This window comes from Heloderma suspectum, chromosome 1, assembly GCF_057233095.1.
Source record: "Heloderma suspectum isolate Gila_16-S chromosome 1, 16-S_ref, whole genome shotgun sequence".
Classification (NCBI taxonomy): Eukaryota; Metazoa; Chordata; class Lepidosauria; order Squamata; family Helodermatidae; genus Heloderma; species Heloderma suspectum.
In genome coordinates this window covers 74,650,388-74,678,387 of record NC_139458.1, presented here as the reverse complement: position 1 = coordinate 74,678,387, position 28,000 = coordinate 74,650,388, and the positions used below count along the sequence as shown (strand labels likewise).

The 28,000-nt window shown below is 43.2% G+C and overlaps 1 protein-coding gene across 2 annotated transcripts in view; it reads left to right on the top strand.

Annotated features, from left to right (window-relative positions):
* Positions 1-28,000, top strand: part of RGS6 (regulator of G protein signaling 6) — a 319,263-nt gene that overhangs the window by 225,097 nt on the left and 66,166 nt on the right. For both annotated transcript variants that reach the window (XM_084827528.1, XM_084827537.1), the window contains 6 exons: positions 6,679-6,729; positions 8,671-8,777; positions 10,583-10,634; positions 16,469-16,533; positions 23,068-23,144; positions 25,685-25,766. In XM_084827528.1, the coding sequence (XP_084683654.1) occupies positions 6,679-6,729; positions 8,671-8,777; positions 10,583-10,634; positions 16,469-16,533; positions 23,068-23,144; positions 25,685-25,766 (434 nt within the window). The remainder of the gene's footprint in view (positions 1-6,678; positions 6,730-8,670; positions 8,778-10,582; positions 10,635-16,468; positions 16,534-23,067; positions 23,145-25,684; positions 25,767-28,000) is intronic.

Here is a 28,000-nt window from a genome sequence, read left to right as displayed (position 1 = left end):
ATGATGGGTCAAGGAGCACCCCTATGTATCAAGCATATTCCTCCCAAGGGGAGTGCATGTGAAAACCGCTCTGGGACAGGATGAACACCACTCTCTTGGGTGGACAAACCACCTGTCTGGATTATTGGTCCTCATTCAATCCATGACCATGGCCAGGCGGGAATTATATCATTGTAGCTGTATTGTAAGCTACTTTGTGAAGTGTTTTCCCCTTTGAAATGCAGGATATAAATTCCTAAATCAAATAAATACATAACTTCCTACCTGGATTAAAGTTGGTTAAGTGTAGTTTAGTTAAAGTCAGTTTAGTTAAGGTGAGTTGGGGAAAAAAGTTCCGCCATTATTATAAGCCTCAAAATTCTATTATAAAATAACACCTGTTGAGCTAATAATTTGAAAACTGGCATCCATGATCTACCCGATGAGATCAACAATTGTGCAAAATTTCAAATACAAGTTTGGGCTCTGAAGTAATAGGCCATGTTTGACACTTGTGTTGTTATGTACACTTGGTAGGGAGTCAGTCAGTCCTATTGAAGTAATTGGGACTTCTGTATAAATATGCCTTATGCATAGCCCCCTGGAGCAGCATGGGAGGTGGCACTGGGGTTGCAGGAGGAAAGAGGAGTCAGAGAAAATTGCTACCTTGCCCTCTTCCCCCAGCGCCAGTGGAACTCTACTGAGTGAAAGTGTAGATCCAGCCTATTATGTCTATATTTCCTCCAGTCTCTCAGACTTGAACTTTCCATTGTATCTTCTCTTTCCTTGACTGCCTTGCTATTTGTCATTCTGACAGGCACTTGTATTCTGAAAACACTAGGCACCATTTACGAGGGATGATTAGAGGCCTAATGTGTATTAGAGGAAATAGTCGGAAATATAGAGCTGTTGTCCCATCTCTTTAATACTTTGTTAGACGAATGAGCAACTTTACAACTTATGATCAGATTGATAGTTCTGTCAATGTTATGTAACTTCACCTTTTGCTTGTGAAAAATAGATCTTTGCAGCGCAACCCTAACTGGTCCAACAAATAAGGAGAGAAACACATTTCTTAATTGCTCCTTCCTTATGTTTTATCACAGTAATCAATAAACACTGTATAGAGTCTATACTTTTCCCAGTAGCAACGTATGGCTGTGAGAGCTGGACTATAAGGAAGGCTGAGCGCCGAAGAATCGATGCTTTCGAACTGCGGTGCTGGAGAAGACTCTTGCGAGTCCCCTGGACTGCAAGGAGGTCAAATCACTGGAGAGCCGGTGTGGTGTAGTGGCTAGAGTGCTGGACTGGGACTTGGGAGATTCGGGTTCTAATCCGTACTCAGCCATGGAAGCTCACTGGGTGACTTTGGGCCAATCACAGACTCTCAGCCCAACCCACCTCACAGGGTTGTTGTTGTGAGGATAAAATGGAGGAGCAGGAGGATTATGTACGCCGCCTTGAGTTCCTTGGAGGAAAAAAGGCGGAATATAAATGTAATAAATAAATAAATCAGTCCATCCTAAAGGAAATCAACCCTGAGTGCTCATTGGAAGGACAGATACTGAAGCTGAAGCTCAAATATTTTGGCCACCTAATGCGAAGAGAAAACTCCCTGGAAAAGACCCTGATGCTGGGAAAGACTGAAGGCAAAAGGAGAAGGGGAGGGCAGAGGATGAGATGGCTAGATAGCATCACGGATGCAATGAATATGAACTTGAGCATGCTCCAGGAGAGAGCGCAGGACAGGAAGGCCTGGCGTGCTATGGTCCATGGGGTCACGAAGAGTCGGACACGACTGAACGACTGAACAACAACAACAAGAGTCTGTACTATAGACCCATCTATATGGGGTAACGTAATGCACAAAGAAGCAGCTGTTAAGAAATCCCACTTGTTCCTTATTTATTGGGCCAGTCAGTCCACAGGAATAATAACTTTCAGGATAGGATAAAACCTTACATTTTCTTTTTTATAATGATCCAACTTCATCCTTCTTCTTTTTCTCCTTCTTCTTTTTGACTTGTCTGAATTTTGTTTGCTTTTATAAATATTTTTTTAAGCAGAAGAAATGGACCTATACAGAGCACAAGGGATGAAATAGGAAATTTGCATATATAAATTATAACATGTATCTTCCATTCTAAATACACACAAGCAGGATATGGAAAAGAAATGCTGTGTGGAGTGTTCCTGTTCAGGGCCCTTCTGCAGGATATTCCATTCCGTTTCCTTCCCCACCAGGTTTTCCATTGCTTCCCCCCCAACAATGGGTCTGCATTCCATGGCCACTGGCATGCTCAGTCCTCATTGGGCTGTTTTGGGGGGTTTCCTCCTTAAGTTTTTTTTCCTAAATATTTTTTTGTACTTCTGAGAAACTTGGGGTCCACTTCTGCTTTTCCCTTAGAAATAGATGAGAAATTATACCTCTGGAAGCTAAATAATTACCTCTGTTGCACTAGTGCCCTGTATAGCAGCAGTCCCTTTGTAAATCATAGGCATGCCCTCTTGCATGCCTGTCTCAAAGGGTACGGGCTCCAGGAGGTGTTTGTGGGTACTCTAGATGTGAATGGGGCATGCCGTGCTGGTATGTGGGGTGGGCCAATAGGCCTATGTAAGCCTACTGCGCCCCTGGCCAGATCCTCTTTACTCTTTGCCAGCTCTTACCCACTGTCCCTTTACAATACAATGTAAGGGTTTCTGGTCACATCATGACCAATCAGGAATTATTTGCCCCACACACATCGGCTGAGTTGGTGGCAGTGGTGGTGGGGGTGGGATTTCGAGTACTCTACATTATGAAGTGAATGGGGTAGTTTTGGGGTGGTTAGTGGCTGTGGTGCCCTAAATTAAACAGGAATAGTTTTAGTTTGGTCACAATTTGGCAGGGCTGTGGGTAAACCATGACAGGCAGAGGTTTAGTTGGCCCTCAGAGAACTTTAAAATGACGAGGGACTTCTGAGCACTACCAGTGTTCCCATCTTTAAATGTAATTTCTGCAGAGACAACCTGGGTAGATTCTGTGAGTTTAGGAACTCTACAGGGTAGTGGATGGTTTTGTCCACATTCAGTATCGCATCTATATAGTAATAAATTATTTTGTCAGCATCAAACTTGTCCAGAATGAGTTCATTAACTATTGCAGCCATGTCATTTTTTGAAACCAAAATAGCTCTTTCACATAACCATGACATGGGGTTTGTTGCCAATTGCTCCATTCCAGGGTAAACATTGGACACTAACTCTCCAACTAACTTTTCTAAAATCCTCAAATTGTCAGTGATTAGAATTTTCCCCTCTGTTTCTATTAAATTTCCCATTGCCAGTGAGTTTTCGAAAGATTTGACTGGCCACCATTTTGTTTCAAGATGGCAGATGAAATTTTCACTGAGCCTAAAACCATCCCAAATCGAGGTAGAACAAATCCTAAAAGTTTCATAACAATCAGATGTATGTTTTTCGATCCCATCAAGGACATACAAACAAACACTTCCTTTTATATATAGGAAGAAGAAGAAGAAGAAGAAGAAGAAGAAGAAGAAGAAGAGATTGTATTTTTAGATCTTTTACACTGCTGCTGACTTTTACTCTGGCTTTACTTCAGTTTTAAAGGTTTATATTTGATCATGTATTTGAGTGTTTTAATTCTTGTGAATGGCTGAATTAGCTTTGGCTGTTGGGGGTTTTAGAATAGTAAATAAATAAATAAAAATAGTTTACCCATACCGCTGTATCATATCTCATTATTCCTGGTACACACACATTCGTTCAGTGCTAGCTCCAGGTTTTGGAGGTACCTTGGGCCTGACACCCTCCATGGGCCCCCTCCCTCAGTAAGTCTACCTTCTCACCACCATTTTCACCTGCTGCTATTGCTCCTCCTCCTCTTTCTCATCATTGCTCCCACTTGTTTGCTTGACAGGAAGAGAGCCAGTGAGCATCTACTGCTCCTGTTTCTCACCTCCACCACCATTGTGTGGGGCAGAGCGAGAGGCAAGCAAACAAGCAGGTTGCAATGGTGAAGAGGAGGAGTAACTCCAGGGGACTCTTGTCAGTGGGCCCCTGCTGAGGTGTGGACCCTCGGCAGGTGCCCGACCATGCCTATCCTTGACCCTGGCCCTGCGTCTAGTTCTGCTCTCCTATACATTCTGCTGGCTTTGATTGGAAGTATGCAACTGGAGACTAAAGCATTCCTTTGTGTTACTTTCCTGCATGGTTAAGACCTGTGGTATTAAACAGCATGTTTAGCGAGGAGAGAAAACACTGATCCTAGAATGAATCGTGGTGGATAGGATACCCTCCAGGGGAACATTTACCCTGCTTGTTACGAAATAAGGAAGTTTATTTATTTAAATATATGCCCTGTTTTCCCTTGTAAAATAAACTCAAAGTCTGAGGCTCTCTGAAGAATTTTATCTTGTATTAGTGGCCATGGGAATTTCGGAGTCTGTCGACCCCTGGCAGATTGCAGAAAGCATGCTTATTCAGTAGTTTTAGAAATCTGTCCATGAATAGAGTGACACCATATGATGTATCCAGCATAGTCTCCCCCCCCCCCCGCCGCCGCCACCCTTTTCTTTTTTAAAACTTCATTGGATTAATGGCATTTGGGGGGTGGGGGATACGAGGATATGCCTGTCTTCTTGATGAGTGCTGATCAGACACATGACTATTAGCAATGACAGTAATTAACAGGGGGAGGAAAAGCTTGTCATTATCCTGGGGGTGAGTAATCATTTTTGGCAGGTGATAATTAATGGTCTGGCAATGTCAGCAGACAGATAATATGTCAGCCTTGGGGAAAGCTGGGGAGCCACTGAAAAAATCTTCTGCGTTCATTTCTTGGTAGCTCTCAGGAATCCTTGGTATTTTAAAAAACAAGACATGTGAAGGGATGGGGGTATGGAATGTGTGTGTGCGCGTTTCTGGAGTTATTTTTGTCAAAGCTTTCCAGTCTTTAAAACCTCTGGACAGTTTTGAAATGTGGAGAACTGGTTTTATTTATTAGTTGCCGTTCTTGTAAATACACTATTGTTTGGTTGCTGTCCCAAACCATAAGTGGCCCAAACCATTTTCTATGGGAGGAGGAAGATAGAGCGGTATGTATGGCTTCCACCTTGCTGGAGAAACTTGACAGCTGACAGGGCAGAAAATGGAGGAACAGAAGAGAGAGCAACACGGAGGAAAGACATACCAATCCCACATGACAAATGCATTTTTCATCCTGATGCTGTTGCTGTAGAGCAACCGTGCCCAGCCTGGCACCCTCCAGGGGTGTTTGACTACAACTCCCATCATCCCAGCAAGGATGGCATTGGGGATGGTGGGTCTTGTAATCAAACTTGCCTTGAGGGCATCAGGTTGGGGGAGACTGATGTACATAGTTCAAATTCCCTAACCTGTCTGCTGTGAACAGTACTGAAGTCCTGAGGAGAGAGAGAGTGGGAGAGCTCCTGCACTGGAAATACTTACTCTAGAAGACGATAGAAGACGTTTTGTTTGTTTGTTCAGTTGCCTTGCTGAACTAGACCAAGGATTCATCTAGTCTACCATTTTGTTTCCAGCCAGGTCCCTGTGTAGGTTCACAAGCAAGTCCTTCCAGTTATCTAATCCTCAGTAGAATATTTCTTGTGAACATGTAGGCTCCATTTTGCTGTCATCATGGATAAGAGCCCTTCATAAATCACCCTTCATAAATTTGTTCAGTCCTTTAAAAAAAAAACCCTGTCATGTCTTTGGGGCTATCAGCAAGCTTTGCAGCACCAATCCATAATGGTGTCATGTGAAAAAAAATAGTGGGTGTAACATTGCTTTGTGAGGCTCACTGCCTGAATGTGTGTGTTCTTTTGTCAGTGGAAACATGGGAAGTCTGGTGGGGTGGGGGAGGCTAGCAGATTAGAGCACAGCATACAGTGTTGGGTTTTTTAAAAGGAAAGGTATTTGTTTAGGGGCCAGACCCCTCACTTCTGCCTTAGAGCTTTTCTACACTAGGCATTTATTGTGCACTCATCATTCCCTACTCATGGTTGTTTACAGGTTCCTTAGACAATGACGTGGCTTTCCGTTTTTGCTTCTGTTTTTAAACAGCACTTTTAGCAAGTTTTTTTTAAGAGCAGGGAAAATGCGGTATTATTTAAAGAAAGTGACAGAGAATGCTATGTCCACTTCTGTAATTATGCTATTCCGCTATACCGCAGTGCCACCTAGAGGTTATGTAATGGAAAAGCAGGAAAGGAAACACTCTTCATGCAGTGCTCAGATCTCAATTCTGTGATGAAACCGAAAGTAAATACAGCAGATTAACAGCCTCATGCAGAAAAGCTCTTACACTCAGTTTTATGGCTTGGGCAAGTCAGTCTCCATCTAGTTCATCATCCTTTTTCAACAGTGGCCATTCAAATTATTCTGGGAGGCTCTGAGGGCAATCCTGTTTGTCCCCAGCAAGTGGTATTCAAAGCTATATTACCTCTGAACATATAACTTTGTTCAGAACAACAAATAGGAGGGTCTGATGGGAGGGACTTGGGAAGAGCAGGTAGGAGATGCTTTGGGAGAGTGGAGCTTAGGAAAGGTGTGGTAGGAATGGCTCAGCTGAATGTGTGAATCCTGTAGCACCCCTACTTTTTGGAAGCAGCCACTCCACCTGCTGAAAATGTATCCTCTTTATTATGCTTCTCTTTTTCTCTTTCCTTTTTTCAGGGGCTGACATAGTGCAGTGGCTTATGAAGAATCTTAATGTTGAAGACCCAGGTAATTTGTTCACTGAACTCCAAGAAATATTACCTCAGGCTTTGTACTGCAGTATCATATGCTATAAAATTGACTGGGGAATTTTGTGATTCCATAGCATCCCAAACTGAATGGTCAAGACTTTGGAGATTCTAGGAATGCTGCTGCTGAGGTCATTTGGGGAATATGACCACAGGGTAAAAGAGGGCTTGAAATGCTAGGTAGTTGCATGCCATCCCTAAAATAATACCTTTTCTCTCCTAAGTCTTCTGGAGTTCTCCCTACCACACTTTGCTGAGAAACATGGAGAAAGAAAAGGAGATACATACCACATACTCAAAGTCGTAGAAAACTCTTTCATAACTTTGAAGTTGTGTTAATTATATGTACATATATTCTATTCTATGGCTTCAGAATATTTGCTTAAGGTTTCCTATGCCAGTGCCAGCAGACTTGCCCAGTTTACAAATGCAGAAACATTTTAGAAGTAGCTAAAGGGCTATAACAGCCCTTTGAGGAGTGTAGATTAGGAAGCCAAATGGCTGGAGTTATGGCCTGGTTAATACATTTACCAGGCCAGCAGTCCTCTTTGGCAGGCACACACCCCTCCCCTTTTGTGATGTACATAACATATTTGAGAGATACATGCATAATCCTGATTAACGTGATCTTCATGCCCACTCCCCACATATGTCTGAGGGGGGAAACTCATGTGCATCTGAGTTCTATGTGTATAGGCTGTCATAGGGCAGTGTCAAGGGTTGGCATGGTTGGGCACCGGCCAAAGGCCCACATTCCAGCAGGGTCCCACTGACAAGAGCTCCCTGGACTTGCTCCTCCTTTCACAATTGTAACCCGCTCTGGCCTGGGTAACAGTGGTGAGAAGAAGGAGCGGTAGATGTTACTGCCTACTTGCTCACTGACTCTTTCCTGTCAAGCAAGCACATGGCAGCAATGATGAAAAAAGGAGGACAAGCAACAGCGGCTGGGGACAATCATGAGGTGAAGATAGGCTCACTGAGGGAGGTGGCCCATTGATGTTCCCTTGGCTGAGGACCCTCAAAAACCTGGAGCCTCCCAATTCATATGAAAACCTAACCCAGTTGAAGACCTCCAAGAACAAATAATGTGCAGATGAGATTGTTGTTGATATCTGACCAGCAAAAATCAGTGTCTGGTCTCTGAAAGTCCCCAGAAGGACTAGCTCTTCCTTTCATATTCATGCAACAACTGAAGCAATTTGGCTTCCTAGGAAATCTCTAAGACAGCCTTCTACAACCTGGTGCCCTCCAGATGATTTGGACTTCAACTTTCCTTAGCCCCAGCCAGCATGGTCAATGGTCAGGAATGCTGGGAATTGCAGTCCAAATCTTTGGAACTCACCAGATTGGAGAAGGCTGTTCTAGAGCTTACAGCCATGTGAATATTATGAAAGTCTTTATGGACCCTTTGTCTTCATATATCCTCTTGGATATATAGGATCTGTAAACAACCTACAGCTCCTTCTCTATAGGGATTGCCAATGTTTTAATTTTAATCCTGCTGCTCTGCTTTCTATATCTTGCATTAACATAGTTTTTATCCCTTTTAATTCTGATTTTATTGTTAAATTCTTGTTTTATTTCTGTTACCCCAGGATCAGTAATTCTGAAGGTGCAGCCTATACATTCTTTTAGCAACTAATTAAATAAACAACAATAGTAACTGTTAGTCCATTGGCAGCATCAGCTTAAAGCACAGGGATAAGTAACAAGGCATCCCTTCTATTATCACTGGAACTGGTTGATAGAGGAAGACAAGGCACTCTCAGCTTCAAAGCATCCTGTTCTCCAAGGCTGCCAATGGATGTTATGGCTGGTGATTCTCTGGTCACCCACCAAGATCCTGCCACCCAGGCCTTCTAAATTGACCATGGCTGCCGTAATGCATAATTGTGTGACAGACTTTCTGTTTCACTTACAGCTGAAGCAATACACATGGGAAGTCTCATTGCAGCGCAGGGATACATTTTTCCAATCTCAGATCATGTACTTACTTTAAAGGATGATGGGACTTTTTATCGTTTTCAGGTAAGACATCTGTTGTCTTTACATAAATTACTGAATGGGCAGGTTTTCTCCTTGTCTAGAGGAACACACCTAGAATAAGGCCACCCCTTCATACACCAGCCTTCTTTTAACTTTCGGCTGAGCTGCTTCAATTTAGGGATGGGCAAACACAGTGGAGGCTGGTGGCTCCGATGTCAGCGGGGCAGTGAAGTTTCAGTCAGAACCAGTCAGAACTCTAAAGGAGCTATCCAAGCTGTGAAGCAGATTCCTATGTTCCTATGCAAAGCATCTTGGATCACTCTTTTAGAGTTCTGGCTGGTTCTGACTGAAACTCAGAGCAGATTCACTCCCTCACTGACATCGGAGCCACCAGCCTCCATTGGGCAAACATGAGATATTCAAACTCAGCAAGGTTCTCCGAGTTACTCCTCAAAGCTCGGTTTGCCTCATTCGCATTCCCAAATGTGAGCATCTTTTTTCCATTCAGGAAAAATGCACGTTTTTGATTGGGAAAAATGTGCATTTTTTAAAGTGTGTGTTTTTCCTGAGCAAAAATTTGCATTTCCCCCCATAACCTAAAGTGTGAAAATGTGGATTTGGGGGGCAAAAGTGCACTTGCACAAGTGTGTATTTTCAGACACTAACACAAGTTAGGGAAATTGCAGAAATTTCCCAAGAATTGTGTTTCTGCTCATGTTCAGGGTTGCAACGATTTGTGCACGATTTGTGAACAGGAACAAAATTCGCATACATCCCTACTTCAGTTGCCTGACATCAGCATAGGAATGCTTATCTTTATTATAACTAATCCGTGCTGTTGACATTAACAGATCCTTATATATGTTGGGGTCACTTGGATACCATCCTGATAGTTCCAGCGAAGTTTTAAAAAAAATCTGACTGAGATCCCCTTTTAACTGGAGCTGCTGGTTCTTGAACCTTGGATCTCCCACATGCAATGCATGTGTTCTACTACTGACTTGATCCTCTTTCCATCTATTGTTCAGTGTCATACTTAGCTCCTTTTCATACACATTCCACCCAGTAGCTGCATTGCCACATTCATTGGCAGCTGACAACTCCAAAATATGGTGTAACCAGAGATCGCGCTTGCTAGCTTTGCCTCAGGTCCCCAGGCCACATCAGCACATATACAGCCGAAAAATTCTCCACATTCTCTTCTCCCATGCTTAGCCTTAGACATGGTCATTGTCTTCTTGCTGGAATGGCTACCCTCCCTCCCTCCCTCCCAATATGGTTGAATGTGGTGGTGGTGGAGGTGATAGTGGTAATATGGTACCATGACTATTAATGCTCCAAGGTGAGATGATCCTCTACCCAAGACTGATGATTCTGGCGCAACACTGTTGGGTGGGAAGAGCTGTGCTCCATTCCTGACCTCCTAATGGAGCACTTCTACAACTTGTTGCCTTTCTCAAAAGAATCAAGGTGGCTCATATTATGTAAAACTGCAATGATACTGAGAATAAACAACATACCATTGATAATGGTCCTGATATAAGTTTTCTTATATCAGTTTTCTTCATACCAGGAGACAATGCATGAAAAGATAATTTTTATGGTGATGTTTACTGCCGATCCAATATTATTCTCATTTATATTTATTAATGACATATAGACTGCTACAGGCAGGCTAGTTCAATCACATTTACTTCAACTGGACCTGAGCAACCTAACTGCTCTCAAAATTGCCACTGTGGTCTGGTTTCTGGCCATCAGAATAGCATTAGGAATAATATTCATTTGCATCTTAGATATGTGAACACGTGCATCATCATAATAAAATATAATTCACTGTTTTTCAGGCTCCATACTTTTGGCCTTCAAATTGTTGGGAACCTGAAAACACAGACTATGGTGAGAATTTTAGGTGGTGTCACTTTTAAATGTTATTTTTAAATATCTCTTCAATTGTCTTGTTGTTCTAAAAGAAATAATACTTCGTTTGCTTATTAATTTGAGCATGGTATCACTATATTACATGACATATTGTTTCACCATATTATTAGATGAGATTGTGCTTGCTCATGTTCTACATGTCTTTACTTCTCCAAGTAAGAAACAGAAACATGCACATAGAATAGGACTTTCCCGCAGTATGGGTCATAACTAAAGCACAGGATCTCCTGAAGCAAATGCATGATATGTAACATTGGCAAGCAGGAGACAAAGCAGTGACAACTTATGATTTTTCAAAAGCCACTTTTAGTCACCCAATAGCCACTCCCTCCAAACAGATCATATTGGTTGCTATATTTAGTTTCATATGGTATAATAATGGAGCTGGGAGCCCCCGTGAAGGACCAGACATGTGAAAGTACACCACGAGAGCACAGTTTCTGGAAGTTGCATTGACATTTGGCATAGATATAAAATGTTTAACTCTGTGTTTATCATTGTGTTTACATACTGTTCGTATGCCTTTTAAAGTTAGCACTCATGCTTGCAATGATAAATATTATATTGAAAATGATTTAGTTACATCATCTGCACACAGACTGCACACAACAATTCCACATAGAAAGAAGGCGTGGATGGAGAAATGGGACCACACTTACCAGCAGGGCCAGCCCACCCGTGAAGCAGGGTGAAGTGTCCACATCAGGTGGTGGAGCAGGAGGAGTGGTGAATTGCACCGCTTCATTCCCCTCCCTTCCGCCACCAGGAGGGCCCACCGCTGCAGCATTTGCTGCAGCGAGAGAACGGCTGGTGAGGTTCTCCAGAGCAGCTGGCCACTCTCTCCTTCCCTTATCTCATGCAGCCAGAAGAAGCGGCTGTGAAGCTCTCGTGAGAACTTGCCCGGGTCTCACAAGACCCATGCGAGCGCCACGAGACATCCCGCAAGAGCCCCAAGAGGTTTTGTGAGACCTGTATGAGGTCCCACAAAAACTCCTGCAAGCCCCGCAGCCACTTCTTCCAGCCATGCAGCTCTCCGTAGATCCAATGTGGCGGCAGTGTCAAAACTAAAGGTAAGGGGATGCAGGACAGAGGAAGGCTGTGGCGTGTCTTCTCCCTCACCTCAGGCAGTGAGAGACCTTGCACCCAGCCTGCTTACTGGCCCTGCCCTTTGCTCTCCATGCATTCATGCAAAGCTCAGGATAGAGCCTACAAACATACAACGTGGACATGCACAGGTAAGCTTGCTTTACTCAGTCAGGGATCCTGTAATTTGCAGGGTCCTCAATCTCATACATGGAGCCTACATTATACAGAAGGGGTCTCATATGGACAGACAGGTAGGCAGCAGGACCTGAGAACATAGTTAGTTCCCCCAGCCCCCAGCATTCATTTTACACTTAATTGTGCAAAAAGGGCTTTAGTGAACAGTGCAGTAATTTTACCTGTGGTGTGAAAAGTGAACAGCACAATAATTTCAATGAACAGCACAATAATTTCAACAGTGTAGTACTGTCTAAAAACAGTAAACCAGACAGAACCCAGTTTAGTTAACATGGAAATTAAGGCAGGGGTCGATTGAGCTGCAGCTATGTTTATTTGAAACAGTAGGTAGGAATGCAGTCCCTAACTAAGCCTTTATATTACTTTTGTCCAAAGGTCAGGCTCTGATCTGTGGATGAATTTGGTCTGCTGTACAATAAATTATATAACCTGGAAACTAATATGTCTGGTTGATCAATAAACTGTTGTCTAACCGAAATAAGCAATCCCTTAACGATAGTAAATGAAAATGGAGTTTCATTGATACATAGCACACATGTGCACACACAAAGAGGAGTGATAAGTTTATATTAGAAGCTGGTGTCTGGCGTTGGGAAAGAAATAACAGTGGTTCATGAGGTAATAAACCACAGTATTCTGTATTAAATGTCTGAACAGCTGAGTACTAATGCTTAAAGGGAGTATGTCAGCACTGTTATCTTTAGCTGTCTCTATGCATTATTGCTGTCTCTTCTACAGCTATACTCCTCTCACACTGAAATGATAAAATCAATTTTTTCATTCAACCCAGACATTGGTAAAGGAAATGAATATACTTGTGCTCATAAAATGAGGGCTTTTGGAAGTGTTTCTTTTACAGGCTGACCAAAAGCAAGAAATCTTTTCTGCCTTCACCGTACAACACCTATACATATGAATATGGTGTTTGTAGTCATTGATAGAATGGAGGTATCATAACTGTAGCAGTCATATAATGGTAATATTTTGTAATCTCTTATTTAGCCATTATTAATTTAACCTTGCCAATAAGAAAAATTTAGGTAATGGTAATTCATCCCTGCCCTGCTTGTTTCATATAATGAATAATATTTCTCCTCTTTATTAATTTAGGGCATAATGCAGCCAAATAAACACTTCCAATTCCCATTCATTACACTGGAATATATTTAAGTGTGTGCTTAACACTCATGGAAAAATTAGTGTCAGTTGTAACAGTGAAATCCTATACATGTTTGCTGAGATGTAAGCCCATTGAGGTCAATGAAACTTACTTCCAGGTAAGTATGTATAGGATTGCAGCCTAAGTGCTGGATTGTACCATTATTTATTTCCTTTTTTTTTAACTGTATTGCTGTTTTTTCCAGAAATGGCTCAAGGCAGCTCACAATAAAAATAAATAAATATTAAAATACAGTAACTGCATGAAATTACGTGAAATAGATTGCAGAAGAAAACATCAAAAATAGCACCAACAAATAAAATTAAACTCCTTTTACATTTTTTCTCAAAGCGTTGAAAACTGGACTTGGTGGACCTCTCTTGAAAGATAATTCTACAAGAGTGGCACCACCACAGAGATATGCAATATTGTTAGTTTGGCTAGCAATGAAAAAGGTATGTGTTGCAAGGACTCTCCAGATTATTTAAGTGGATCATACTGGAGTAGGCATTTTCTATGGGATCCAGGACCCAAACCACAGAAATAATGATAAGCATTTATGTAGCAGGTTTCAAATGTTCAAATACAATATATCAGTCATCCTTATAACATGCCAGCTGCGGTGAAGGGAGATCAGACATCTTACACGTGTTCCCTCTTCTGGTCTTCCCTCCAAATGCGTGAATTCTGGTGTTCTACAATTTGCCCTCAGGTGATACTGCAACAAAAAGCCAGGTCAGTCCAGAATAAGATCTTATTCATCCATGATTTACTTGTGGATGAGGAGGCCAACTGGGTGTGTATAATTGAGACCTGGGTAGGCAAACGGGGGGGGGGATTAGTCTCACCCAGCTGTGCCCACCTGGGTACTCAGTATTGCACCAGCACATACCCAAGAGTCAGCAAGGAGGGGTTGCTGTGGTCTATAGGAATCCAGCTCCAGGTTTCCTGTCCGCTGTAGTGCCAATTTTGACTGTTTGTATCTAGTGTTGGAAACCCAGGACAGGTTGGGGATTCTGCTAGAGTACCGCCCCCCCCCACACACACACATGACCTGCTGCCCAGCAATCTCCCTGCCTGCATTGACTGAGGTGCTCTTGGACTTAGTGCTGAGGCCTTCCAGGTCGACATTATTTATTTTATTTAACTCATTTCAGTCCTGACTGTCCATTTATTAGCAACCAAGGCAGCTTACAGAGAATGAAATGAATTAACAATAACAAATTCAAAGTACAAATGCCAAAACTGAACTGTAAAAAAACAGATTAAAAGAGAAGCAGCAGAAGTAGATCAAGAAAACAGTCAACCATTAAAAGCTCAGGAAACTAGAACAGGCATATCCTGCTCTCTGAATGGTAAAAGAACTGGCATCAAGGAAAGGTCTCTGAGGAGGATGTTCCATAAACAGGTTCTACACTGAAAGTCCCTTTTTCCAGTCACTACCCAACTAACCTCAGAGGGCAGGGCCACTGAAGCAGGGCCTGAGAAAACTACCTTAAGGAATAGAGGGTGGGGAAGGCTGAGGTAGACATTAAGATGTTTGCTTAGGGTCACGCAGCAAGGTTGTTGCTGAAGAAAGATCCCAGCTCATAATCTGTAGTAAAGTATGCAGTACGTAGTTAAGGGTTTGTGGGCAAGGGGAGGGATCCTGTAAAGTTTAATAAAGAACTGGATTAAATGTTGGGTTTTTGTTGTTAGGACAATTGTTTGTGCCCTTTTGATGCCCACAGTATCAAAATTGTCAACTCATTTAGATTCTGCTGAAAGCTCAGTAAAGCCACAACTATGGGGGTATAGCCAACAAAAGCCAAAATAAAGCTGGTATCTCTATTGGTCTCTTACCCAAGATGAATTGACTTTCTTGATGTTGCAAAGAACCACTGCAAGGCAGAAGCTTCACCCTATACCCTCTTTCCACATGGCACTCGAATTTACCCATAGCGTTCTCATCATTTTCAGAGAATGGGAAAAGCAATCCACAGGATTGCAGGCACATAGGACTAAATTGTGTGAAAGCTACTATTTAACCCTGGGTACTTTCTGATTATTTTCAACAGACAACTTATTTAATAAATACATAATACACAAATAAAATATATTCCCTGTACTGGAGCCATCCTTCACAAAAATCCAGGCCCATTCCCTGTATTTAGAAGGCAACATGCACAGCAAAGTGCACATTTAAGGCCCATTTCCTGTATTTAGAAGGCAACATGCACAGCAAAGTGCACATTATTGTTGCAATCCTATAGGTGCAATCCTATGCATGTTTAGACAGAAAAAAATTCATACAATTCCCAGCATTTCCTAACCAGTATGTAGGAGTTACAGGACATTTTTCTGTCCAAATATGCATAGCATTTTGCCTGAAGTGATGTCTGATACTCCATCTTCTGGATCTGGTGACCTCCCCCAGCAGTATGGAGGCCAGATGCAAAACAGAGGGACAGAGCTCCTGCATGACTGGCTGGACCTGCTGAAAATCCTTCTTTTATATAACTGCCCTCTTTTGCATTTGGCCACCCTACCTACTAATTCTGAATTTGGTCAAAGCTCTTTGGAAAAAGTTAACATTTGACATTAAAATCTCACAGAAATATAAAATACGTTAGACACTGACATCAAGTGTCTAACGTATTTTATATTTCTGTGAGATTTTATTTCAGACAAGGAAGAAGAGTATGTGCTTCTGTTTAATTGTGGTTGGCAACATCCATCCAGGCAGTCAGCACTGCATTCTTGTTTTGGGCACCAATTAGCCTGGTGCATATCCCTTCCTATAATGGAATTACATAGCCCCAGAAGGTGTACATTAAACCATCTCTAAATGTGAGGACAAAACTTGCTGCTGTGTGACGCATTCCAACATTTGCCTGAGGAATATAACTAGAGACCTGGGCCTTTTAAAGTTATAGCCCTGTCTACCCAGACGTGATCTCCGCCCCCCTAATTGTACCACCTGAAAATGTGATTTTGCAGTTGTAGAAATTGCCTGCTGCAGGACTTGGGTCACATGTTACATTGTCTGCACAGATACAGCCCTGGCAGTCCAGCGGTATGGATGGATGGCAGCATCGTATTGAGAAAGATTTTGAGTTTGTTAAGTGGTCCTAAAGCAGCATCTTCAGTCAAAGATGTCTGCAGATCCCTCCATGTTATCTCCAGATTTGAAAAAAAAACTGTATGGAAATAGTCACTTCGTCTCTTGGGCTTTTTTACTTTAATTCCCGTCCTTTAGGTCTAATCCTGCTGTGTCTGAATAGCAAATACATAGTAAATACTTCAGAGTTGTTGTTTTCTGTAACAATTACCCTTTCCTTAACTGTACATTTTGTTATTTTTCTCTCTGTAGCCATCTATCTTTGCAAGAGGACCATGCAGAACAAAGCTAGGCTGGAGCTAGCAGATTATGAAGCCGTAGGTATACTGATTTTACAGCTCCAAAGTGTAATGTTGTCCTCTAAACGGAGTCTCCTTTCTTTAACAAGCTGAGTCTGGGATTTTTGCTTTTTTAAAACTGATTTTTGTGTTTTGAGAATTAGAACTTTGCAATTGTGGTTCATGTTCAACTTCTAACAGGGCCGCCAGTGAAGTTACTTTTTCTTCTTCTTCAAAAGTATGCATATGTTAGGATCAATGTCAGAATGAGTTGCAAAAGGCATGCTCTGGCCAGAGAGGCACCTTAAGGTGTATTCTCCCCCCTTCCTTTAACTGAATATTCCTTCAGAAGAGCCTGGGTCCAGGTCATCTTCTTCAGAAGCCATCTCTGAAATTCAGAGCAGATTCTGTTCATGGCCTCCTTTGGGTAAATGTTGTCATTTACCTATAAATAATGAAAACTGGGTAATTTTTTTGAAGGCACTTAGACTTCCTTGAGATTTCTCAGTAAATGTCAGTATTGATGGTATTAGATGTTTAGTCTGAGGCATTTGCTTATGGGCCTTGGTAAATATCAGCATTTTTTCTTCACTGTTGCTGTACATTCCTACATATGGTTGGTGTGTATCTGCCCAGAGTCAGTTCCAGGAACATTCTGGAACCATAATTAGGGAGCTGGTGTCCTTGTCCTCTCCCTTTTGAGAGGAGCTGTTTTACAAACTAGACGTGCTGAGATGAGAGGCAGGGAAAATGACTTCCTGCTCAGTTCTATTCTGGCTGCCTCAACAGATCAGGGAATTCTCTCTTCAGTGAGTGTGTCAACTATTTTTCCTCTTGGTTAGTTTGGGAGCCTTCCCTTTTTCTTTGCCTAGTTCTAGCTAGTGGGACAGTGGCCCTTATTTTTCTTCCATTGGCATTTTCTTTTACTACTTTTTCTGCACATCTATGGTGCAGCAGGTCTCATTCCAAAAGTAATGTGGCTGAGTATGGGACGCTGGGCTGTGATCTACTTTGGTTGGGCACAACTGATATTTGACCTGCCTATTTATTTAAATACCATTTACCATATCTAAAGATATCTCTAAGCAGTTGACAGAATCAAAGATTAAAATACATTTTAAGAGGTACAAACACTCATCAGTTTAACTTTTTTAAACAATAAAACCAAAGCTAAAAGCACAGTAATTAATAAACAAACTAACTGGGCAGCACAATCATTCAGAAAAGGCTTGGATAAAGAGATGGCTCTTTAACAGTCACCTAAAACACACCAAAGTTGGCACCTCCCAAATATCGGCGGGGGGGGCATTCCATAAGTTCGGCACCACCACACCTTGTCTTGTTGAGGTGTATAAGTGTGGCTGAGTATGGGATGCTGGGGTGAAATCCATTTTGGTTGGGCACAGCTGATATTTGATCTGCCTATTTATTTAAGTACTGCTTAAGGATATCTGTATCTGGCATGTGGGCAAGGTATCTCTTGCCCACATGCCTGACATACATGGAACAAGATAGCCATAACCGCTGAACCAGATTTTGATGCCATGGAAGCAGGCAACAGCGGTTACCAGCTTTGATTATCAATCCATACAGCTACTACCTCTGATCGATCCACCTCTAGCCAGGAGTGATGTTAAGGAGCTGTGTTTGGACTCAACCCCATCCATGCCCTCCCATCCAGTTTCTGCCCTCTGTACGTGGTCTGCTTCCAAGGGATCAGTACCTGAGCAAGGATCCAAACTAAGCAGGGATCCAGACTTAAAGACTGAAATTGGAAATGGGCTATCTTTGCTCCTTCTCCTTCTACAGATCTTCAATAGGAGCCCAAGAAAAGAGAAGCACCACACTGAGTGTCAGGGTGGAAACTGAAACAATAGAACCACAGAGCAGTTCTAATTCTGAGGAGGATCAGCAATCCGTGGGAGAGGAGCCAGCTCATCTCTCACAGGCACAGCAGCTGGCAGAGATTCCTCCTGCCGGCATTCCTGAGATAGTGATCCTAGCAGTGAGAAAGTGCGGGAACGAGGCTTGCTAGATGCTCGATGCAGATGCAGGGAGCGACGAGCGATGGAGGGTGCGGAAAGGAGGCATAGTGCCCATTTGGTGTGCAAGCAACGGCCGCCTCCCGTGGACCCAAGGGAAAGAGGGAGGATCTCTCCCTAGCCCATAAGTTCAGGGTCTTCACGTGACTCTCCTTCAAACAGGGATCAACTGCCTACTCGGAGCATAGGCCACTCTGCTGTTCCTTGCTTAGTTGCTGGTGAATAGCATCTGAAAGAGTCATTAAGTTGTAAAAGGATTAAAGCCTTGAAAAGAATCCTTTCGTCTGTGTCTTGAGTTGGCTATTGGGGTCTACTGAAAGAGGCCGCTAGGGCGCTCCTGACACTGAGCTTGCACCTTGAGCCTCTTCACCAACTTTCTTCTTCCCCTATCTGGTTGTCTCATCCATGGGCTCAGTCTTAATTCCCAGTCAGTCAGCCCCAAGCATACCAATGCCCATCTCAGTGGGGGATACCAGCTTCCAGGGTAGTACTGAATACCTTTTGTATTGGAGTACCATTTGTGGGTGTCTGGCTGGCCATTGCTGGACTAGATATAGGCCGTTGACCTGTTGCATCAATGGGGCCTATTGAATCATAACTTAACTTCTTGCTAAGTTTACATAACCAGGTTCCTTCATAGCTGGGACAAGAGGAAACACAGTCTCAGGTCACCATCCAAAGTTTTGCATACACCATACTTGCGCACATCAGGTTACTGCACCAGAGAGTTTCCCCGTTCACTTGCTTTAGAGGTGAAATAACAGTGGTTAAAAACCCACATCTGGAAGTACATACAAGAAACTAGTAATATAACTCTTACAATGCTGAGATATTCAGGTTCTTTCACTCTTTCAGTGCCTGTTAACTACAGTGGATATTTCTTCTAGCATAAGTTGGCAATGAGTGTTTTACCAAGCAGATACATATTCCATCCCAGCAACTCATGCAGAACTGCAAATCAGCTCTAACCACCAACCATGGTATATAAAAATCTTCACACACTGCATTATAATTTTTCCAGTGTTTTCACTCCCACACATTTCCACCATCATTATTTATAAATTCAGTTATAAATTTTTGCTTACCATCCGCTAGTCAATTGTGCTAGGTATAAAGGTTCTTTATGAATCAACAAAAGGTCTATTCAGCACCGGCAGTCATGCTTGGGTATACATGCAAAGAAGGCATGGCACTAAACACAGTGCTCCAGAGCCTATTGAAAGTGATAATCATCAGACAATGCTGGACAATTAGATCATCTTTCATTTTCTTCCGGCACATGGCTCACATGATGAGCAATCAAATCACCACTTGCCCAGTTAATTACAGATAAGAGTGGCACATGGCTTTAATAGAGATTCCTGTGAAGACTAGAGATGCGACTTTTTAAAGGGGATTATAGTTCCTATGGCTGCAAACAAAGCATTGGGCCTATTCACATGTGCATGGGGGGAGGGCGGTTAAGGTAACTACAGACGGGCGGGATTAGCGAAACAGTGACACATGGGCCCATCAGACAGCTGGGTACCACATGGCGCCATGTGGTTCCACTACTCCCCCTGCCCAGTTACCTGGCAAGCCTAATGGAGCGGTTAGGGTGCACCCCAATGTTCTCCACGGCACAAACGGGCTCCTGGCAGCTGCTCCAGCATCCCAAATGGCCACATGACAGTAGAGAAAGTCCGTAGCAGCTAGAGCATCGCCCACAGTGGCAGACACTCAAGCCACTGGGGAGCCCGCCAGATTACACTGTAAACCACCCTTTTGTAGGGGGTGGTTAGCTGGGGTGGCTTAGTAACCATGAGAAATGTTGTTTCCTCTCCCACATGACATGCTAAGCCACCATGGTTAGCAAAAAAAGCCTAGCCGCTATGGCTTAGTGTGACATCTGAACAGGGCCATTGAATTTCAGAGTGTATGCTTCTGTTCCTGTATTTCTTTCCTTACAATTATGGGTTTGATCACATGGTAGCCCTCTTGCAGGAGCAGCTCATTGTGTTCCATTTTTTCATGGTATCTATCACACTGCCAAAGTTTTCCTCCTGCCCCTACCCCTCCAGATGTAATGCCATCTCCTACCTTTAATCCCTCCCTCCCATTACCTTTTGCCCGACCCTCCACTACCATTTCCCATCTCCCATGTCTGTCTCTCTCTGTGGGCATGTGCACAATTGAGCCAATTCACCTGTGCACACATTTTTTAAAATGAGGAGGAAGTATTGCATAAGAGTGTTATGGTGGAAGTTTGCAAATGTGCATTTTCAAAAGGAGGTACCTGCAGAAGTGTGCAAGTACTGTGCCATCAAAATAAAAAAGAGAAAAAAAAAACAGCTCTTTGTACTACGCCAACTAGAAATGACATCACTCACAAAGGAGAGTGAAATTGTGCTACACAGACACACCCATTCAGGCACATCACAATAAACATCACAACCATGCTCCCACAGAAATGCTGCAAGGTCCCCAAAACAGGGATCACACCAGTGGTTCTTTGTGGTACTGTGGCATGCCAGAAAACCTGTCGTGAAAAAATATGGGGAAAACAGGGGGATCGTACAAATCGTACAAATGGGGAAAAACGATAGTACGTTAAAAGCCTTGTCTGATCAAGCCCTATGTCTCTTTTATCTTTGCTTACAACTTCTTTTTGCATCTTCTATATGTGAGTTGGTCACATCATTTTTTTTAGACAAGGATCATATAGAGCATGGGTGGGCTGATCTACTGGTAGGTCTCTGGATGATTTGTACCAGATTGGTGTTTCTGGGTGCTTCCAAATGAGACTCCTTTCATGCAATCGGCTTGTCTCATTCATAGAACTTTATTGGGGGTTCACCCATTGTCGTCTTCAACTTGTAACCTTCCTGTATTTTCCTACTGCTTCTTTCATCTTTTTTCTTCCCTCAAAAATCCATTAAGAAAGAAAAGACAGAACAGCTGCACAATCTCTTTTGACTGGTAACCTAAGAGCCCTCCTCTTGTCTCCCAATAGTTTAACAATAGCAAGAAAAATTCCAAGTAACAAAATGGCTGACCTTGCACTAAGCACGTCTCTTTTAGTGTCAGTATTCCTCACCTATAAAATATGAGTATTTCTGTCAAGTATTAGTTGGTTGCCTTTGACCAGGTCGTTGTACAGGTCTGCTGGCTAGTTATACAGCTTTGTGTTATAATTCCCAATCTGCAGTAGCACAGATGTACATGATTACATTTTTATGCAGGATATCCTGGATGTATGACTCATTTTACATCTGGATCTGGGTGGTGGACATTGGGTTTCGAGCAAAAACCCAAATATATCCCACAAGCCTGAAGCCGTCCCACCTCGATGAAGAAGTATTTAGTCTGCACATTTTGGCATGTGATAGGTTTATCTGAACTCAATATGCAGTTCTCTGTGGAGCCTGGCCAATGAGGTTTACTCATACAAGTCAACATGTTGTATGAGGCAAGAAATGAACTCTGTTAAATGCATCCAAGATATGCAGGTGGGCAATAACTTATTAGTAGCAACCAAAATCTGTTAAATAATATTCCTATTGTGGGATAGGTGACTTCAATAATGCATAGGAAAAAAATGAGGAATATAGAAGACTATATACATATAAGAGACACATAGTATGGGCTCATTTCAGCCAAAGTTAGGCACTTTTCAGTCCCACTGACTTCAATGGGAGTGTTAGGGTGCAATCCTGTGGGATCTGCCCTGGGTACTTGTAAGCCTCCGACCTCAGAGTCTTATGAGTATCCAGTGCAGAGCAGGAGGCATTGAGGAGGCGATCCTCGCTTCCACTGCATGTCCCACTCTGCATTTCAGCTAGATGGGTTTTTTCACCCATCCAGCTGAGGTGTTGTGGAGGCGGGGAGGAGGAGGCTGGAGAGGCCTCACAATACGGTGTAAGCCAGCCTCTCTATTCTCCTCTCCTCCCTCCCCACGGGAATGCCCTCTTTACCTTCCATTGTGCAACCTTGGAGAGGCAGACGGTGCAGTTCTGGCTACACTGGCTGTGAGGGGGAGGGGGAAAGGAGCTCGGATTCCTGGCTCTGAGGTTGGAGCGCTGATTCCAACGTCGGATCCAGGAATCCAAAATATCCTGTGCCCCCACAGACTCTGTCTGGAGGCCATAGGATGGCTCCTTCAGCACAAACTTGAATTTCTCCTGTTTAAATAAATGAAAATGTATAAGTGCTGGATTGTCCCTTCTCTTCATATACTATGCATACACACCAACACAGCTTTCTCTGTGAAGCAGACAGACAGCAGCCTAACCATTCCCAAGATATTGGGGTACATGAAATCAGGGGACATACAAGTAAGCATGGAGTGTGCACCACTAATACAAGAGAGTTGGTTTTAAAGCCTGCAACAAGTCAAGGTCTTGCACTCTGTTATATACTAAATGCAAATTCTACTCTTGCCATTTTTCCCATTGCTTTGACTCTCCAGCTTTTCAGGCTGATGTAATCAACAACGGTTCTTAAATGGTTGTTGTTCTGATGAGTAGCTCTCCTTATTTTCCTCTCTCATTAGGAGAACTTAGCAAGACTTCAGAGAGCTTTTGCAAGAAAGTGGGAATTCATCTTTATGCAAGCCGAAGCACAAGTGAAGTAGGTTCAACAAACCAAATGAATTAACATTGTGGGGACAGAATGTGTTAATGCTAACCATTCCTTCTTCAAGCTTGTGCTTCATGGTTCATTTCTCCTCTTCCTGCAGTGTAGAGGCTGCTGGGCAGTGGAGGCTGGTTACTCCAATTACAGTGGGGCTGTGAATCCATTCCAGGTTAGAGCCAGAACTCTAAATGCGCTATCCAAAGTGCTGGATCCTACCCCCAAATAGCTCCTTTAGAGTTCTGACTGAAACCCAGAATGGATTCACAGCCCTACCAAAATTGGAGCTACCAGCCTCCACGGCATGTGGCTGCATTCCATTCAGGACCAGATCAGTTAAAATCTCCTCCCTGCCTGGATGGCTTCATTTGTGAGGAGAATCTCTCCACTAATGTCCTCAGCCACCAGAAATGCAGCAGCTCTGGCATGAAGACTCTTCATACAATTTAAGCCATTATGTGGTAAATTGGCTTCAAATGTTATATCCTACCCGCCGCCCTTGCGAGACTACTGTCATGCAAAGTATTTTCTTTGTCACTTATATGGAAGGGACAGGTGGGAATGCTTGAATGAGGCCTAGTATGTGGCTATACATTTTTTACTATTGAGCTATCACCTGCTTTTTAAACCGTGAATTGATTCAATCATTTTGCATATTAGTGAAACCTGTGTGTATGTATGAGCATAATTTATGCCTCACACTTTCTGCCTCCACAGAAAAATTTGAGGTAACTTAAATCCTTCATCAAATGCAGAAAAAAAGTATACTACAAAACAATACAACAATAACGCTAATTAAAAATAGAATTAGAACAGGGAATGGAGAGACAGAGACAGCAGGTTAAAAGCCAAAGAAGTTCTACAAAAACAGAATAGGTGAAGTCCTATTCATTTTAATGGGTCTGCTCCAAGTAGGACTAACATTGGATACTAGCCATTGAAGGGATCATGTGAGAGAACTTATAATTTGATAAACCCTTGTTAGAAGGAGGGGCCATCTTTTTCGTTAATATACATTTCCTATTGTATTAATATAGCAGAATGAAATTAGACACCCCACCACCACCCAAAATAAATGTGTGGCCTTAACTTCCAGCCTTGTCAATGACAATTGTGCCCTACCAATTAATCCACTAGTTGCTTAATCTACTGATTAAACCTTGCAGCCCCTAGCATAATTAGAAGTGCTGTGGCATTTGGAGGCGAATCAAAATTAAGTGATATACTCTTGTCCCTTGCCACAAATTATCTTATTAACATGGGAAAGCTGTTTAAATTTAATTTAATTCTTGCTTCCTACAATACTGACTATTTTTATGACCTGTGTACATATTTGAGCAATGAAACTGGAATAGAAGTTGGTGGCGGTTTTTCTTGGTTCCTAACCACCTTCATTTGATGGCCCCTCTGCTACAACAAGTTTTCTAAGTTTTCTTCCCAGTCTGTTGGGCATTCCCAAAGCCTCAGGCAATATTAAATGAGCCACATTTGTCAGTGTCAACCACAGTGATAAGTGTGGCTGTTCATCGTTAAGCTATTGCTGCTAAGACTATTAGATTTATGTGCCTAATATTAAGTACTTAGGTTTAACAGTTGTGGCTATTGTGTCATTACTTACTCGATATTTTGCTTCCAGCAGTTGTCAACATTTGGGGGCATAAAAGCTTAATTCATAGCTATACTGCACTTGATTTATATTGCAGATGTAACACAGCCCTAACAAAACCAATCTAGGGCACTATGTATTGGAAATAATAATAATAATAATAATAATAATAATAATAATAATAATAATCTGTATGCCTCCACGTTATACTAAAGGTAGGGCTCATTTAGCCTCAGCATATTTTTGCCAACTGCTGATGAATAACCTCAAAACTATGGTTTAAAGGTAGGCTTTCAGCAATATGGAAGGAAATATGACAATTGTCTCTTGGTACCATAGGGTGGGCTTATAATATACAGACAAGCCCACGCAATAGGATGTTGTGAGCACCATGTTTTTGGTGTGGAGTTAGGAACAACAAGATTCCTGTGAAGTCTATCTGACCACAGTCTAACAGACTGAGTATATTAGGGAGAGAAGAAATTGATTTTGATTTGGTAGTAAACTCTATGCTGGGATGGAGAACCTCCAGCCCTTGGGCCTAATCCAGCCTGCAGAAGTCCCACATCTGGCCCGCAGAGGCTTGGTTTCCCTCTGTTGGCCCTGCCCCAAGCCCCATCCCCTGCCTTAAGGCTACCAGGGACTTGGGGAGGAGGCCAGGAGAGAAATCCCCTTGTTATTTCCCATCTCTGATTAGAGATTACAAGGGGATTCCCCTGCATGCCCCTCCCCCTCCCAGTGGGAGGATAAGCAGCACGAAGGGGACTCCTGTTGTTATCTCTGATCCCCTGGGGGAACAGTGGCACTTAGCCAACTGTTGCAGGAGGTCATACGATTCTCATACCTCCATTAGCCAAAACTCCACACTAAACTAATCTGAATTTCCATGTATGTCCAGATTGCACCTGAGATTTTTTTATTATTATTTCAGAATTGACCGGAAAAAAGATAAAACAGAAAGGAAAATTTTGGATAGTCAAGAAAGAGCCTTCTGGGATGTCCATAGGCCAGTGGTAAGATCCATTTATTCATTGCTGTTGTGCAAGAGAATTAGCTCAGCCACTCCAAATAGCTTCCTGATGGGGGTAGATGTCTGTTTTTGCATGATATAGCTGAAGAACAATCAGATTTACGTAGAACTATTCCAATTTGATTTGCAACTTTTCCTGCATTGATTGTCAGTTTCACTTTAAAATCTCTCATCGAAGTTGGTTTTAAATATATTCTGGCTAGTTCTGAAGCTGTTAGCCACGCTTCCCCAGTTTCTTCACTTGGAAGAAGCCGATTATCTAGATCCATTTCAGTCGGGCTTCAGGCCTGGGCATGGGAGAGAAATGGCCTTGGTCGCCTTGGTGGATGATATGAGGAGGGCTCTGGATAGGGGCGAATGCTCCTTCCTTGTTCTCCTCGACCTCTCAGTGGTTTTTGATACCGTTGACCACGGTATCCTCCTGGACCACCTGGAGGGATTGGGCATTGAAGACACCGTATTGCGGTGGTTCCGGTCCTTCCTCTCCGGTAGGTACCAGAGGGTAGCACTGGGAGAGGAGGTTTCAGACCCGTGGCTGCTCACTTGTGGGGTGCCACAGGGTTCCATCCTCTTCCCGATGCTATTTAACATCTATGTGAAGCCGCTGGGGGCTATCAGGAAGTTCAGGGTGCGGTGTCATCAATATGCAGATGACACGCAGCTCTACCTCTCATTCAGATCTTCACCAAGGTTGGCCGTAGAATCCCTGTTCAAATGTCTGGAGATGGTGAGTGGCTGGATGGGGAGGAATAAGCTGAAGCTGAAGCCTGACAAGACCGAGGTACTTTTGGTGGGAGACAAGAGGAGGTTGGGGGATGTTGACCTGGTACTGAAGGGGGTACGGCTACCCTTGAAAGACTAGGTCCACAGCCTGGGGGTCATTTTAGACTCCCAGCTATCCATGGAGGCTCAGGTGTCAGCTGTGAGCTGGACAGCGCTGTACCAACTCCATCTGATACGGTGGCCCAACCCCTACCTTCCCGACTATCTGCTCCCATCGGTAGTACATGCCCTGGTCGCCTCTCGTTTAGACTACTGTAATGTGCTCTACGTGGAGTTACCCTTGAAGACAGTTTGGAAGCTGCAGCTGGTACAGAACATGGCAGCTCACCTGATTAAAGGCAGCCGCGGGCGAAATCACATCACTCCGGTGCTGAAGGAGTTGCACTGGTTACCAGTTGTTTTCCGGGCCAAATTCAAGGTGTTGGTTTTGACCTTTAAAACCCTATATGGTTCCAGCCCAGCCTATCTCAAGGAGCGCCTCCAGCAACACCAGACAGGCCGCTTAACAAGATCAGCCTTAGATGGCCTTCTCTCTGTCCCATCAGCCAGGACAGCTAGACTGGTGAGGACGAGGGAGAGGGCCTTCTCTGTGGTGGCCCCCACTCTGTGGAACTCCCTCCCTAGGGAACTCTGCCATGCCCCCTCTTTAATGAGCTTCCACCACGCATTAAAAACGTGGTTGTTCAGGCAGGCATTTGGGGTGGTTTAGGGTATTTTTTAGAAATGTGATGTTTTTAATGCAGAATTTTATTGTTTAAAACTGTTTTATTGTTGTACATCGCCCAGAGTGGCTGGATGACCAGCCAGATGGGCGATTAATAAATTTAATAAATAAATAAAAATTCTATGAAACAGGAGAGTATAGTTAATTGAAGACTTCCTGATTTGGAGGCTGGCTTGTGTGAAGGGGCTGCATGCGTCAGTAGTGTGAAGCTGCAACTGTTAGTTAGTTACCACCAAATCTCACAGTCCTGTGCATGTGGGCTCAGAAGTAAGTTCTGTTGAATTCAGTGGGTTTACTCCTGAGGACATGTACATAAGATTGCAATCTAAGTCCATGGACTTTAAGCTTTTCAGTTTGTCTGTAATCAACAGCATCACTCCTCTTTGCATGGTGGAGCAGGTATCCCACCTCCCCTCTGTCACACAGATGATATAAAGCAGGGGTGCAGAATCCCAGGCCCAAGGGCCACATCTTGCTCTTTAGGGATCCCAATCTGGCCTTCCGGGGGGTCCCGAGACTGCCCCAGCCCCTTCCCGCACCCCCTTTCTCCTGACCGCCAATCGTTTGGTGGTTTTCTAGTTTTTGTGCAGTTCTTCCCTTATTCTAAAATGTTGAAATGCAACTCCTAAGGCTGAGTCACTGGCAGGAAGAACTTTAAACTACAGTATGCTGGTATCTTTGGCATTTTAGCTCCACCCCTTTTGCCTTCC